Source organism: Salmo salar, chromosome ssa10 (genome assembly GCF_905237065.1).
Source record: "Salmo salar chromosome ssa10, Ssal_v3.1, whole genome shotgun sequence".
Lineage (NCBI taxonomy): Eukaryota > Metazoa > Chordata > Actinopteri > Salmoniformes > Salmonidae > Salmo > Salmo salar.
In genome coordinates this window covers 110,763,172-110,778,785 of record NC_059451.1, presented here as the reverse complement: position 1 = coordinate 110,778,785, position 15,614 = coordinate 110,763,172, and the positions used below count along the sequence as shown (strand labels likewise).

The 15,614-nt window shown below is 44.5% G+C and overlaps 1 protein-coding gene across 3 annotated transcripts in view; it reads right to left on the bottom strand.

The window, feature by feature from the left end:
* Positions 1 to 15,614, bottom strand: part of ankrd27 (ankyrin repeat domain 27 (VPS9 domain)) — a 55,576-nt gene that overhangs the window by 32,557 nt on the left and 7,405 nt on the right. The window contains exons 2-22 of one of the 3 annotated variants that reach the window (XM_014125575.2): positions 9,178 to 9,300; positions 8,212 to 8,322; positions 7,693 to 7,849; positions 7,404 to 7,558; positions 7,039 to 7,098; positions 6,867 to 6,920; positions 6,643 to 6,708; positions 6,458 to 6,534; positions 6,013 to 6,134; positions 5,219 to 5,297; positions 4,893 to 5,031; positions 4,533 to 4,625; positions 4,201 to 4,319; positions 3,941 to 4,023; positions 3,651 to 3,766; positions 3,364 to 3,456; positions 2,876 to 3,073; positions 1,232 to 1,288; positions 718 to 834; positions 296 to 460; positions 1 to 61 (exon numbers count right to left, since the gene is read on the bottom strand). The exon at positions 1 to 61 is cut by the window's left edge and continues 137 nt beyond it. In XM_014125575.2, coding sequence (XP_013981050.2) covers positions 1 to 61; positions 296 to 460; positions 718 to 834; positions 1,232 to 1,288; positions 2,876 to 3,073; positions 3,364 to 3,456; positions 3,651 to 3,766; positions 3,941 to 4,023; positions 4,201 to 4,319; positions 4,533 to 4,625; positions 4,893 to 5,031; positions 5,219 to 5,297; positions 6,013 to 6,134; positions 6,458 to 6,534; positions 6,643 to 6,708; positions 6,867 to 6,920; positions 7,039 to 7,098; positions 7,404 to 7,558; positions 7,693 to 7,849; positions 8,212 to 8,322; positions 9,178 to 9,279 — 2,224 coding nt within the window. In that variant the 5' untranslated portion in view covers positions 9,280 to 9,300. The remainder of the gene's footprint in view (positions 62 to 295; positions 461 to 717; positions 835 to 1,231; positions 1,289 to 2,875; positions 3,074 to 3,363; positions 3,457 to 3,650; positions 3,767 to 3,940; positions 4,024 to 4,200; positions 4,320 to 4,532; positions 4,626 to 4,892; positions 5,032 to 5,218; positions 5,298 to 6,012; positions 6,135 to 6,457; positions 6,535 to 6,642; positions 6,709 to 6,866; positions 6,921 to 7,038; positions 7,099 to 7,403; positions 7,559 to 7,692; positions 7,850 to 8,211; positions 8,323 to 9,177; positions 9,301 to 15,614) is intronic. The other 2 variants (XM_014125576.2, XM_014125577.2) reach the window with 2 other exon arrangements.

Sequence of the window (15,614 nt, the reverse complement as noted above, 5' to 3'; positions counted from 1 at the left end):
TGAAGCCATCCACACTACTGCTGTTCACACTCAGACCACTGGCCTGCAGGCACGCCAACTTCTTGAGGCAAACACACACACACACACACACACACACACACGAAAATACAAAGAATAACATCAAGTTAACTGAGCAGCACTGCAGGAACATCATCTAACTTTCCATTCAACACAGCTTCAGTGCTTCCAGCCATGTGTGAAGTTTGCCGTTTGCTCACTGACATGGCCCCTTTCTGATATATAGACTTGGCCAAGGAGTTGCAGTAGGAATGAAAGGCCAGGGTTGCTCTCTGACCTTCTGTGTTGGTCCACAGTGTGGACACTGGCACAGCGGGTGGCACAGTTCTGTCCAGGATGGCAGCCCTGTATGCTGCTCCTCTGGTTCCTCGTCCAACCACTCCAACAGGTACCGCACCATCTCAATGTCTCCATCCGCCACCGCACGAAGCAACTTCTCCACCTGTCAGTCGAGAGAGTGAGGCTACATATTAGAACACCAGCCAGACCTTTACAAACTGGATTATAAATTGCAGAGAGTCATCTCACAAAAAAATGTTGGGTGAAAGCGCCAAATATTAACTTCCCTCAATATATAGAAAAATAGTGCATCTAATTTCTACTACATCCCTATTCCTTTTCCCCTTAAATTAAGATGCTACTCCTCTCAGGCATTGCCAGGGTCAGCCTGCCCAGGGGTCCTCAGTGCTCCCTTCTAACCTCTTTGTGTCGGACCCTGTCTCCGTCGGGTCTGGCCTCGGAGCTCTGGGAGGTGGTGCTGGAAACAGAGGAGCGGCGGCTGCTGCAGTCAGAGGCCTGGGGGGAACGGTTTGGGGACTGAGAGCGAGAGAGCACCGTCACTCAGCTGACCACACACACACAGTACAGCACGTTTCAAAAACTCATTCCACGGGGGCTCGAGTGTCTGCGGGTTTTGGGTCTTCCATTGTCCTTAAATGATGAATTAAGGTCACTGATTAGTAAGGAACTCCCCTCACCTGGTTGTCTACATCTTAACCAAAAACCGTGGAATGAGTGACACCCATGCAGTACAGGCTGCTCCTAGCAGAGCAAGTGAAGAGATATTTGGAAGAGTCTAGAGTAGAACAACAGTATGTTGGTTAATGGTGTTCTAACAGGCTGGTTGCCTGGAGTAGAGCCATCATTGTATCTAATGAAATACTGTAGTTGCATCTCTTCTCCGTCACTTCCTAAGTGATGAAATCTGACTTACATCATTGTTCTCTCTTCTATGAGAGCTGTTGTGGGACAACTCCAATAGCGTCAGAATCTGCAAGACGCATAGACAAGTACACTTCAGTTACACACGTGCATACTTCTTCATTTGCACATAATGAGCCCACAAATAGACTCCTTGACACACAAGCACTGTTTGTTTACAAAATCTGGCATGTACACAGCTGTTCCAGAATTACCTCTGATACTCATTCTGCTATGTAGCCTACATACATACACACTGTGTTAAGCTATACAGGACAAAAGCTTTTGTAAAAGGATAGTCACTACTTTCATATTCTTTCAGGTTCATACATCAGCTTAAGAGATTAAAAAGTAGGCAATAAATAATTACTTAAGCATAAAAAGTAGGCTCTATTTCTAATACATCCTTTCCACATTTCATTCTTGTTCAAAATCATAATAATACTGAATGACAAGGTAAATATATCAAGCCAATCCTGTTGCTAGGCCATCCAGAAATACTGTCCAAAAGTTTGGAGTCACTTAGAAATGTCCTTGTTTTCCATGAAAACATACATGAAATGAGTTGCAAAATGAATAGGAAATATAGTCAAGAAGTTGACAAGGTTATAATGATTTTTAACTGAAATAATAATAGTGTCCTTCAAACTTTGCTTTCGTCAAAGAATCCTCCATTTGCAGCATTTACAGCCTTGCAGACCTTTGGCATTCTAGTTGTCAATTTGTTGAGGTAATCTGAAGAGATTTCACTCCATGCTTCCTGAAGCACCTCCCACAAGTTGGACTGGCTTGATGGGCACTTCTTACGTACCATACGGTCAAGCTGCTCCCACAACAGCTCAATAGGGTTGAGATCTGGTGACTGTGCTGGACACTCCATTATAGACAGAATACCAGCTGACTGCTTCTTCCCTAAATAGTTCTTGCATAGTCTGGAGCTTTGCTTTGGGTCATTATCCTGTTGTAGGAGGAAATTGTCTCCAATTAAGTGCCGTCCACAGGGTATGGCATGGCGTTGCAAAATGGAGTGATAGCCTTCCTTCTTCAAGATCCCTTTAACCTGTACAAATCTCCCACCTTACCACCACCAAAGCACCCCCAGACCATCACATTGCCTCCACCATGCTTCACAGATGGCGTCAAGCTCTCCTCCAGCATCTTTTCATTTTTTTCTGAGTCTCATGAATGTTCTTCTTTGTGATCCGAACACCTTAAACTTAGATTAGTCTGTCCATAACAACAATTTCCAATCTCCACAGTAGAGTGGGGGCTGTTATAGCAGCAAAGGGGGTAACCAACTCCATCTTAATGCACATGATTTAGGAATGAGATTTTCGATAAGCAGGTGTCCATATACTTTTGGTCATGTAGTGTAGTTTTGCTGGGACATTATCAGCTGTGCTGGATGACTGCCAGTGAATGACGGGCAGCGGGGGGGAAAATATGATCCTCTTGAAACTGCTTAGAACACAAATTCTGTGTGATATTAAAGATTGTAACAGTGTTACATAGACTTATTCAGGAAAAGGACCTGACTTTAAAAAATGGCAGAGTAATTTAAAAATCAATGACGCTCTCTGCTCTCCTAGTGTTAAAGTAAGAAGTGTGTTTCAGGCAGAGGCAGGGTCAGCTGTGACCAGGGGTCTATACTCCTCACCTTAGAGTTGAGGGCACATTGTAGTGGAGAGTCGTTGACCTTGTTGTAGATGGTGGTGCTGGCTCCGTTCTCCAACAGCACCTCAATGATGCCCTCATAGCCCCACCGGGCTGCGATATGCAGGGGGGTGTCACCTTTGTCATTCTGGATGTTCAGACGGCACATGTGCAGGTCGTAGTACACCAGGGCTTTAACACACTGAAACACGGATGGGATAACACTGTTAGACTGAGAACAATCTCCTCTGAACTACCATAGAGAAGACTGTCAATGCAGGGTGTCATCACCCGTCATCATCATCCATATACTTATTTAGGGCAGTATCAATACAGATACTGTGACTGCTATCCCATGTACTGTGACAGGTTACATTTCTTCAGCTCTGTCACTCAGGTTACCACACAAAGTGGCAGAGTAAAGGCTGTTGGAATAAACTGTGCATTTAAATCCAGATTTTAAATGGAGAGTGACTCCCCAGACTGACGTACATCCTCGTGTCCGTACATACAGGCCAGGTGCAGAGGAGTGTTGCCATTGTTATCTTGGGCACCGGAGAAAGCCTTATAGTGCAAGAGCAGCAGCTGGAGTACAGAGAGAGAGAGAGACAGACAGATGGAGACAAACAGAATGTGAGAGAAATATAAATATGTCAGAGACAATATACAGTTTGTGTAACAGAAGTATCCTTTTTGTATCTTTAGCCTGGTTCAAGATCTGTTTAGGAGTAGGCAAGGCAGCACAAACAGATCTGGGACCTGCTAGCGTCCTGGCTCACCGTGACTCGCTGGTAGCCCTTCTGGCAGGAGAGGTGTAGGGGTGAGAGGGCATGGTAGTCTGTGGCGTTCACCAGAGCTCCCTTAGACACTAGCAGGTCGATCAACAGGGACTGACCTGCCACGGCAAAGACAGCCTTTTTATTTTATTTAGACAGTGGGAAATGAGGGAGACAGATGGAAAGGGATGAACAGTACAGAATGTGGCAGAGCAGGAATCCCCTGTTGTGTGGCCTGGAGGCAGTTTTCTGGACAACTTTAGGTACCTCTGAAACCTGTTGGTATCTCTTACCGCAGATAGCAGCGACGTGAAGTGGTGTGTATCCCCTGTCGTCCCGAGAGAAGGGCGTTATGATAGAGGGGTCATTCAGGCTCCTGTAAGCAGACAGTGTTGAAGAATAATCACATTATCAGCTCCTATATGATTTTAAGCCATTAAGTGGGCAGAAAGGGGAAATGATTATAACAAGATGTAGTGAAAGAAATAACCTTTCCTACTGAGAATATCATTTTTTATGATAGAGGAGTTGTGTGCGTGGGAGCGGTACTCACCCAGAGAGACGGAGCTCACAGTGGTCACAGGAGCAGAGGGGGTGGCACCCCTTTACCCTGTCACTCTGGTTCTCACTCAACACACGCTGGACCTCTACCTCGTTACCATTGGCTATGTGCTGCAGGATCCATCAATCCACACACAATCAGCAAAGATAAATAAAAAGGATCAACACAAACAATTGATAAAAAAAAAGAAAAAAGTTAATCCAACGGTTTCATATTAAAATGAAATGCTGAATGAAATGAGGTGTCCATCTGACGAATGAAGCATAACATTATGCAGAGTATAGCTTTCTCCCCTTCTAAAGGTCAGGGGTCAGGGTTCTCACCTGAAACAGACAGTCTATGGGGGTAGCAGAGTTCTGGGAGAGCAGGTTTATCGTCTGGGTGAAATGCACTTTGTCGTTCAGGTCCCCTAAGCCCTGCAAACCTCACACGCAGCCATAGTCACTCACTCTGCACAGGGGAGTGTTTCTCTCAATATCATTTTTCAGTCATTATTGTGGCCTGCTATCACAGGTATTGCAGTGATAAGTTGATGTATCTAAGTCAACAATGTGCTTGGATAGGATATCAGCTACAACAACGTATGTGCTTGTGGTGTATAAAGCCCTCTTCACAATATTGAGTTAAGCAGGCCAGGACTAAGGTAATGTAAGAGAACCTGTGTACTACTGCACTGTGCTCACCACGCGTCCCTGGCTCAGGTTGAAGTTTCCCTGGCTGATGAACTCCACGGCGGCCTGGAACGACGTCAGCCAGTAGCTCAGCTCCTCCTTGGTGGAGTTACAGAAATGGAAGTTCTTGATGTAGCTCAGGTTGGCCATCCTGGAAGAGCATGCTTGTTAGTTTAACATGGCTGTTAGTCATTCATTCATAACTATGTTTCATTTCTAGGTGCAAGTTATTCACTTCTTCATTAAATGAGTAGTTAAAGTAGTCATCAGGCCATTTAATGGTCAGTGGTATTACTAGAACTCATTTAACTGCGGTATTACTAGAATTCCTTACTCACCAATTGGGGATTTCCGTCTTCACCAGTAAGTACAGAATCACAGACAGAAGGTCGTCTGCACACAGAGACTCTAAGCTAACTGCATATGGAGAAAAGGGAAATGAAAGAAATTATTAAATGACTGTTTGCGTCTAAGTTTCAGTGACTGTGTGATGTTTACAACTAGAGCATACAGCAGGGAGAAATGAAGACATAAAACAGCTTCATCCAACAAAACAGGCGAGTGTCCACAGTCAGTGTAACCTCTCAGACACTCTGCCTCTGTCCTCATTTAGGCTTTAAATTGGTAAATTGGCTGTTTGGCCATCAGAAATTAGGAGCGGATTGCAGCACTCTGCAGAGACAGAGCCAGGTTGTTATGTGGCCAACAAGGTTAGATTTGCAAAACAAACTGGACATACACATTAGGCCCCTACAGTTTCTGTTCTGTGGACCGTGTGTACACACTCAGTTAGTATATTACCGTGAATAGAACAGACAACAAATCCTGATTACAATGGGTTACAATGACCAGCCTTGAAAGACGTGTAGGCTGTTTATAATAATGTCATGTCTACATAAAACATTGTTAAATCAGCTTTTTATGCATTTCTGGATGAAAGCAAATATTTTAATTTGGTGATACAGACTTGCATGGAACCATAACAAATGGGATGGTTTCCATTTTAAAGGCTCATTTGCATTCCAGTGTCAATGGGCTGATTGTTGTAACACTGTGCAACTGCTTAACATGTGACATGAAATGGCATAGGCAGGATGGATGGAGACAGACATAAAAACAGACAGACACATACCCAAGTGGCTGGGGGACTGCATGATTGTGAGAGACACCTTCCTGAGACAGAGCAGTTTGTGTAGAGGAGAGGTGCAGTGGTTCAACTGGCTCAGCTCTCTCTTGGCCCGAGGGATATTTATACTGTAGGAGAAGACATAACACGGAAGTACAACAGGATAAGTTAATATTGATACTGTATGAGAGTGGAAAGAGGAACATACTCCTATAGTCTATAGACACAACAGCACAGGTTATAGTGGTGAAATGACCTGATAGGGATCTACTGCTAGAAACCTGCTTGACATTATGGAGATCAATATGGTGTCTGTTCATTTTTCTTTGTGTTGTATGCAGACTTGTTTATTGGCCAGCGGCGAATTATAATGTGATGTGCATCACGTTATTGAGTCGTAATCATAAAAAGCAGAAATTAAAAAAGAGACCAGGTAAAAAAAAAAAAATACCTAAATTCAGATTTGACCCCAAAGTCTTTCTGCTGCAGGTCCTGCAGACCTCTGGTGGTTTTGTTGAAGGCAGAATCCTGTTGGAACAGTGATAATAAACAGAGATATTAACCTTCACTGCATGGGAATTCTGGGCCTATAAATGGACAGCATTATCAAATACTGTATAGTATTTATTTACATACCTGGCTGGCTTCAAGAGTCCCCACAAAATTAAAGATGAAATCATGGATACCATGATGTATATACATCTAAAAGAGAAAAAAATAATTGAATGACAACTTTACATAAAAATATATTACATCATCACACAACAGAATTTCACTGAGGACAGAATGAAGAAACAGTCCAAAAAGCAGCCAAAGCAGCAGACGTCATATTTGAAATGAAGTGTGAGGGATGGAACTACCTCAGCCGCCTGTTTGAGGAGAGTCATCTGGAGCTCCTGTTTCACCAGCAATTTCTGAAAGGCGGTTTAACAAAATCAGCTTTATTTCTAAGGATTGTGTCCAATACGCATGAAACAGGAGAAAATAATTTGAAAATGGGTTTTGTTTTCTGTAGCAAAACATGCTACTCACCAGGCGCGAGTCTCTCAACAGGCACTGAAGACATTTAGTATAAAGAGAATTCACAGAGTCCTGAGAGGAGAGCACAGTTACATGTTAAAGCAGTACGTCACAGCAGAAGTCATATAACATCTTACTATACGTCTATAGCATACAATACATTAGTGTACATTACTATAGTATAGCCATTTCATATTATACATTAGTGTGTCATGTTACTATACACTGAGTGTACAAAACATTATGAACACCTTCCTAATATTGAGTTGTACCCCTTTTGCCCTCAGAACAACCTCAATTCGTCGCGGCATAGACTCTACATGGTGTCGAAAGCAGTCTAGCATCACATAGGCGTGTTGTTTAGGGTCAGTACTTACGATGTGGTGACGCAGTCCCTTCTTTTCCTGCTCCTTAAATGAGTGGCAGAAGCTGCTGATGAACTTGTCCAGTTTCTCAACATGGTGGCCCAGGAACTCCCTGACATCCTCCACATTCTTCAGATAGTACGGGGCCGGGCTGGGGGTCACCTCCACTGTGAGAGAAAATAGGGAGAGAAGAAAGGTGAGAGTGAGATGGTGGCTGTAGGTGTTTGTATCTGGTTCAATATGGACTAAACCATACACTAAGTTAACCAACTTTTGTCACTTTGGAGGAGAGCAGTACTACCTGGGCTTTGGTCAGTGTCGATGGGCCTGGCGATACAGAGGATACTGTAGCACTGCTCCTTCTCATTGTAGAAGGTCTCCTCAAACAGGATGGGCACATTGGCTGGGGCCTGGAACCCCAAGCCCAGTCTCACCAAGCTGTCCTGGATGGTCAGCTCCTATCAGACAGGACAAAAACACACAGGTGGGATCATTGACTAAGATGTCTTAACCAAGAACGTTCTGCTTTATAGCAGCTGTTTACAATCAACTAAATGGGTATATAGCAGTGAAGGCTGCTGAAAGGAGGACTGCTCATAGTAATGGCTGGAACAGAGCTAATGGAATGTAATGAAACGCATGGAAACCATGTGTTTAATGCATTTGACACCCTTCCACTCTAGCCTTTACCACAAGCCTGTCCTCCCCAATTAAGGTGCCACCAACCTCCTGTGGTATAGAGAAAATGAAACTGCATGATATTTTGTGTAGTTGCACCAATGATACAACAGGAAGTGTAGCGTTGGCAGATGGATCTTACCTTTCCATCTACAGTCTGATACCCTTCTCCAGATGGGTGTAAAACATAGGTTTCAAACTGGGCTGCTGTGTATGCACTAAGGGTTAGACTTCCACGGCACGGCACCAAAACCTGGGGCACACCACACCATCATCAACAAGGGTAATCAACAATGCTCCTCGTGACTGACTGAGAATGGATTCAACAAAAGGTTTTATTGGTAAAGTACCCACAATAAAAAGCACCTGAGCGAACTGTAAAAATGCTACTTCACATTTATTTCTCTGGTACGGCCTACCACCCACACGCGATTCAACACCTATGACAGTAGTGTCTGCATGAGCTTTCTCTCGCCCCCTCTCACTGTAGGTGGTGGTTACTAGACAGAGCTCTCCTTTGAGAACTTCCCAGAACACTAACAGTGGTGAGTCATAGTAATGGTCCAGATATTATCCTCTTGATACTCCTTTGCTAACCACCAAGTAGGCTGAGAACCTTCTAAGTGGCCATTTTCTACAAATGGCAAGAAAAAAACTATTTTCCAAAGCAATAACATGGCCTTCCTCAACCATTAAAAATGGACTATTTTCCTTTATGTTCTTCTTATCTCTGCATAAATGGATGACCTCATACCCTACATCTCAACCTAGCAGCTGACTTGCCATAAAGAGAATCTTCAGCCAGTGTGGTACCAAATTGTCCTGCATTTTCTGGACAGTTGGCTGGCCTAGCCCCATATGTTGAACCTTTACATTGTTTGATTTTGGTCCAAGTCTACACACAGCTCACAAAGAAGAAATTTCACTCTCTTAAATCCTGCATTTTCAGACAGAGGGGAGTAGTGCATTATAGCTGGAATATTTACTGTATATGATCATGCAAGCCTGAACACAATAGTTTTATTCTGCTGAGCTTGGTAACATACACCATATAAAAAGGGCTGAGTACTATAGTATGGTCCCACAGCCACAGCTGTCAGTCACTCACAATGCCATGTAGCTCTGCCACTCTGCTGCACAGGTCGGGTCTCTGCTTCTCCAGCGCCAGGTAAAAAGGGTTCTTCAGGAGGTTCTCATCATACACAGCCATAAGGAACTGGATCTCTGGCTCCTGGGGGGAGGAAAAGAGGTGGACAGTTAACAGTAAATATGTGGTAGGAGGGAAGGATTCCATATTAGGTGACTGTCTGGTTGACAATTACAAAAAAAATGCTTTCATGTTGCTGCATAAGGACAAAGACTCAGCCAAGGCTGGACAGAGAACATGTTAGAGTTGTTGACATGAAGTAGCCTAGGTAAGAGCTAAGTGGCTGGTTAGCTAGGGGTTTAGTCCACCAGCCAAATCTCTGTCGAACATGCAGTACATGTTGGCTGTTTATGGTAGCAATTAACCTGGGGAAGAGGCTAAGGGTTTGCCAAAGAGGACAAACAGACAGAAGCAGCTAGGTCCAGAGTCCTCTTCCTGAAGTGTCTGAAACCACAACAGGAACAACAAGAATATTGTTCCTGTCTCCAGGGTTGCTCTCCTCCTCCTCCCTCTCCCTAGCCAGCTGCCTCTCAGCTGAGCTCGTTAACGTTCTCGGAAATTACATTAGAAAAGCTGGTTCCCCACATAAGTGCATCTCCAGGGCCAGAGATTCTGTATGTGTATATGACATGTTTAGAAGAACTTCATGAAACATCAACCTTTATTAAAGCAGTCAGTCTCGAGGAGACACACAGCAGGAAGGATCTAACCAACAGGTAGTTAAAGGCTCAATGCAGCATTCTCTCTCTCAATATCAAATACTTTCTGGGTAACAATTAAGTAACTTACTTTATTATAAATAAATAGCTTCTTAGCAAGAGCACTTTCTCGAGCAAGAATTTAGCTATGACTGTCTTGGAGTGGTCTGAGGGGAAAACGTAAAACAAGTCATTATTGGCAGAGAGGTTGTGTCTATTGACTAATTTACTGAAAAGTGATGTCACCAGGCAGGGCAAAACTCCATCCCACCAAAAGAGTTAGAGCTGTTTGAAAATAGAGATTTCAGGCTAACACTAAAAGGGCATCAGCATCTTCACAGTATTATTCCAACCTCAATGTAGACATGAATAAATAAATTAAAATCACATTGGACTGCACCGAGCCTTTACAAAATGTTCCCCAAGCCTCAAATGTTCAGACAGAAGCCTCATCTCCTGTTGAAACTATTAAAAAAAATTAAAATGAGATTAGCCAGGTCATATGATGCTGTGGCATCACATCTTCCCTTTTCTGTCACATCATATGAGCATCAGCCCCAAAATGGCTACTCACAGGCTACTCACTTGTTTGCGCCGAGTAAAGAGGACTTGGGATGCTGAGCTCAACGTCATCTTTACGAATTGCAGGGAAGATAATGCCATGGGGGGGGGGGCATTATTCACAACAGCAGCAGAGTGGGACTGGGAGGACTGAACCTAAACCAGCCTCTTTCGGAGTTGGACTAGGCTTCATAGTAGATCAGCAGTAGCTCAGGCTTAGTGTGAAGACAAGCACTGTCAACTTCCACCCTCATCTCTCTGTGTGCTCCCTGCCTGGTAGGCTATCAGACGCTGCCTGATGCCCTGAAACACTGAAGAATGTGCCGTGTGACCTGTCTGCAGGGTCTGAACCGCCCTGGTTTGGGGAAAACTTCCTTCACACTCGTGACCAGTGGAAAGGGAACTGCACGGCTCGTAAGCATAAAGACATCTGTTTTCGTCAAGATAATGGACAAAGTATTTTCCTTCATCTGACCTTTCATACTGTTTGGTCAAACTATACTGTATATCAATATTACATTGATACATCTTCTGATGGAAGTCCTTTTGTCTACTACATACACACACTATACAGTGCATTCGAAAAGTCAAAACTGCTCCAGCTCCTTCAAGTTGGATAGGTTCCGCTGGTGTACAGCAATCTAAGTCATACCACAGATTCTCAATTGGATTGAGGTCTGGGCTTTGACTAGGCCATTCCAAGACATGTCAATGTTTCCCCTTAAACCACATGAGTGTTGCTTTAGCAGTATGCTTAAGGTCATTGTCCTGCTGGAAGGTGAACCTCCATCCCAGTCTCAAATTACTCGAAGACTGAAAACAGGTTTCCCTCAAGAATTTCCCTGTATTTAGCACTATCGATCATTCCTTCAATTCTGACCAGTTTCCCAGTCCCTGCCAATGAAAAACATCCCCACAGCATGATGCTGTCACCACCACCATGCTTCACTGTGGGGATGGTGTTCTCGGGGTGATGAGAGGTATTGGGTTTGCGCCAGCATTCTCCTTGATGGCCAAAAAGAAACATTTTAGTCTCATCTGACCAGAGTACCTTCTTCCATATGTTTGGGGAGTCTCCCACATGCCTTTTGGCGAACACCAAACGTGTTTGCTTATTTTTTTTCTTTAAGCAATGGCTTTTTTTCTGGCCACTCTTCCGTAAAGCCCAGCTCTGTGGAGTGTACGGCTTAAAGTGGTCCTATGGACAGATGCTCCACAGCAGAGATTGGAGTTTTGCAGCTCCTTTAGGGTTATCTTTGGTCTCTTTGTTGCCTCTCTGATTAATGCCCTCCTTGCCTGGTCCGTGAGTTTTGGTGGGCAGCCTTCTCCTGGCAGGTTTGTTGTGGTGCCATATTCTTTAAATTTTTTAATAATGGATTTAAAAATTGGTGCTCCGTGGGATGTTCAAAGTTTGATATATATTTTTTTTATAACACAACCCTGATCTGTACTTCTCCAAAACTTTGTCCCTGACCTGTTTGGAGAGCTCCTTGGTCTTCCTGGTGCCGCTTGCTTAGTGGTATTGCAGACTCTGGGGCCTTTCAGAACAGGTGCGTGTATATATATAGATCATGTGACACTTAAAGTCAACCTGTGTGCAATCTAATTATGTGACTTATGAAGGTAATTGGTTGCACCAGATCTTTAGGGGCTTCATAGCAAAGGGGGTGAAAACACATGCATATACCACTTTTCCGTTTTTTTAGATATATTTTTTTAAACAAGTTATTTTATCAATTTCACTTCACCAATTAGGACTATTTTGTGTATGTCCATTACATGAAATCCAAAATAAAAATCAATTTAAAATTACAGGTTGTAATGCAACAAAATAGGAAAAAACACCAAGGGGGGGTGAATACCTTTGCAAGGCACTGTACCTGTCTATATAAAAAGGTCCCAAAGTTGACAGTGCATGTCAGAGCAAATACCAAGCCATGAGGTCGAAGGAATTGTCCGTATCGCTCCGAGACAGGATTGTGTCGAGGCACAGATCTGTGGAAGGGTACCAAAACATTTCTGCAGCATTGAAGGTCCCCAAGAACACAGTAGCCTCCATCATTCTTAAATGGAAGTAGTTAGGAACCACCAAGACTCTTCCTAGAGCTGGCTGCCTGGCCAAACTGAGCAAACAGGGGAGAAGGGCCTTGGTCAGGGAAGTGACCAAGAACCCAAATGGTCACTCTGACAGAGCTCTTCTGTGGAGATGGGAGAACCTTCCAGAAGGACAACCATCTCTGCAGCACCAATCAGGCCTTTATGGTAGAGTGGCCAGACGGAAGCCACTCCTCAGTAAAAGGCACGACAGCCCGCTTGCAGTTTTCCAAAAGACTCTCAGACCATGAGAAACAAGATTCAGGACCTCAGACTGAGGCGAAGGTTCACCTTCCAACGGGGCAATGACCATAAGCAAACAGCCAAGACAACGCTGGAGTGGCTTCGGGACAAGGACATTCAGAGACTTTAGTGCCCCAGCCAGAGCCCAGACTTGAACCCAATGGAACATCTCTGGACAGACCTGAAAATGGCTGTACAGCAACACTCTCCATCCAACCTGACAGAGCTTGAGAGGATCTGCAGAGAAATAAATAAATAAATAAATAAATACACTGCTCAAAAAAATAAAAGGGAACACTTAAACAACACAATGTAACTCCAAGTCAATCACACTTCTGTGAAATCAAACTGTCCACTTAGGAATCAACACTGATTGACAAATTTCACATGCTGTTGTGCAAATGGAATAGACAACAGGTGGAAATTATAGGCAATTAGCAAGACACCCCCCAATAAAGGAGTGGTTCAGCAGGTGGTGACCACAGACCACTTCTCAGTTCCTATGCTTCCTGGCTGATGTTTTGGTCACTTTTGAATGCTGGCGGTGCTTTCACTCTAGTGGTAGCATGAGACGGAGTCTACAACCCACACAAGTGGCTCAGGTAGTGCAGCTCATCCAGGATGGCACATCAATGCGAGCTGTGGCAAGAAGGTTTGCTGTGTCTGTCAGCGTAGTGTCCAGAGCATGGAGGCTCTACCAGGAGACAGGCCAGTACATCAGGAGACGTGGAGGAGGCCGTAGGAGGGCAACAACCCAGCAGCAGGACCGCTACCTCCGCATTTGTGCAAGGAGGAGCAGGAGAAGCACTGCCAGAGCCCTGCAAAATGACCTCCAGCAGACCACAAATGTGCATGTGTCTGCTCAAACGGTCAGAAACAGACTCCATGAGGGTGGTATGAGGGCCCGACGTCCACAGGTGGGGGTTGTGCTTACAGCCCAACACCGTGCAGGACGTTTGGCATTTGCCAGAGAACACCAAGATTGGCAAATTCGCCACTGGCACCCTGTGCTCTTCACAGATGAAAGCAGGTTCACACTGTGCACATGTGACAGAGTCTGGAGACGCCGTGGAGAACGTTCTGCTGCCTGCAACATCCTCCAGCATGACCGGTTTGGCGGTGGGTCAGTCATGGTGTGGGGTGGCATTTCTTTGGGGGGGGGGCCGCACAGCCCTCCATGTGCTCGCCAGAGGTAGCCTGACTGCCATTAGGTACCGAGATGAGATCCTCAGACCCCTTGTGAGACCATATGCTGGTGCGGTTGGCCCTGGGTTCCTCCTAATGCAAGACAATGCTAGACCTCATGTGGCTGGAGTGTGTCAGCAGTTCCTGCAAGAGGAAGGCATTGATGCTATGGACTGGCCTGCCCGTTCCCCAGACCTGAATCCAATTGAGCACATCTGGGACATCATGTCTCGCTCCATCCACCAACGCCACGTTGCACCACAGACTGTCCAGGAGTTGGCGGATGCTTTAGTCCAGGTCTGGGAGGAGATCCCTCAGGAGACCATCCGCCACCTCATCAGGAGCATGCCCAGGCGTTGTAGGGAGGTCATACAGGCACGTGGAGGCCACACACACTACTGAGCCTCATTTTGACTTGTTTTAAAGGACATTACATCAAAGTTGGATCAGCCTGTAGTGTGGTTTTCCACTTTAATTGTGTGTGTGACTCCAAATCCAGACCTCCATGGGTTGATAAATTGGATTTCCATTTATTATTTTTGTGTGATTTTGTTGTCAGCACATTCAACTATGTAAAGAAAAAAGTATTTAATAAGATTATTTCTTTCATTCAGATCTAGGATGTGTTGTTTAAGTGTTCCCTTTATTTTTTTGAGCAGATATATTATATATATATATATATATATATCTATCTATCTATTTTTTTTTCTCTGCAGATCCTCTCAAGCTCTGTCAGGTTGGATGGAGAGTGTATACACACACGCAAAAATAAAACTTTTTGCTTTATCATTATAGGGCATGGTGCATAGATTGATGAAGGAAAAAACATAAGGCTGTAACGTAACAAAATGTGGAAAAAGTAAAGGGATCGGAATACTTTTCCAATGCACTGTTTATACAAAAGTATGTGGACAACCCTTCAAAATTAGGACATTCAGCTATTTCAGCCACACTATTGCTGACAGGTGTATAAAATCGAGTACAGCCATGAAACCTCCATAGACAAAAACATTTACAGTAGAATGGCATCATTGAACTGTCATAGGATGCCACCTTTCCAACAAGTCAGTTAGTCAAATTTCTTCCCCATTAGAGCTTCCCCCATCAACTGTAAGTGCAGTTATTGTGAAGTAGAAACATCTAGGAGCAACAACGGCTCAGCCGCGAGGTGGTAGGCCACCGAAGCTCACAGAACCATACCGCTGAGTGCTGAAGCGCGTAAAAAAAGAATTTGTCCAACACTCACTACTGAGTTCCAAACTGCCTCTGGAAGCAATGGCAGCACAAGAACTGTTCGTTGGGAGCTTCATGAAATGGGTTTCCATGACCGAGCATCCGCACACAAGCCTAAGATCACCATGCGCAATGCCAAGCGTCAGCTGGTGTGGTGTAAAGCTTGCCGCCATTGTACTCTGGAGCAGTGGAAAAGTGTTCTCAGGAGTGATGAATCACGCTTCACCATCTGGCAGTGCGATGGATGAATCTGGATTTGGCGGATGCCAGGAGAACGCTACCTGCCAGAATGCAGTGCCAACTGTAAAGTTTGGTGGAAGAGGAATAATGGTCTGCAGCGTTTTTTTTTCATGGTTCAGGCTAGGCACCTTACATCCAGTGAAG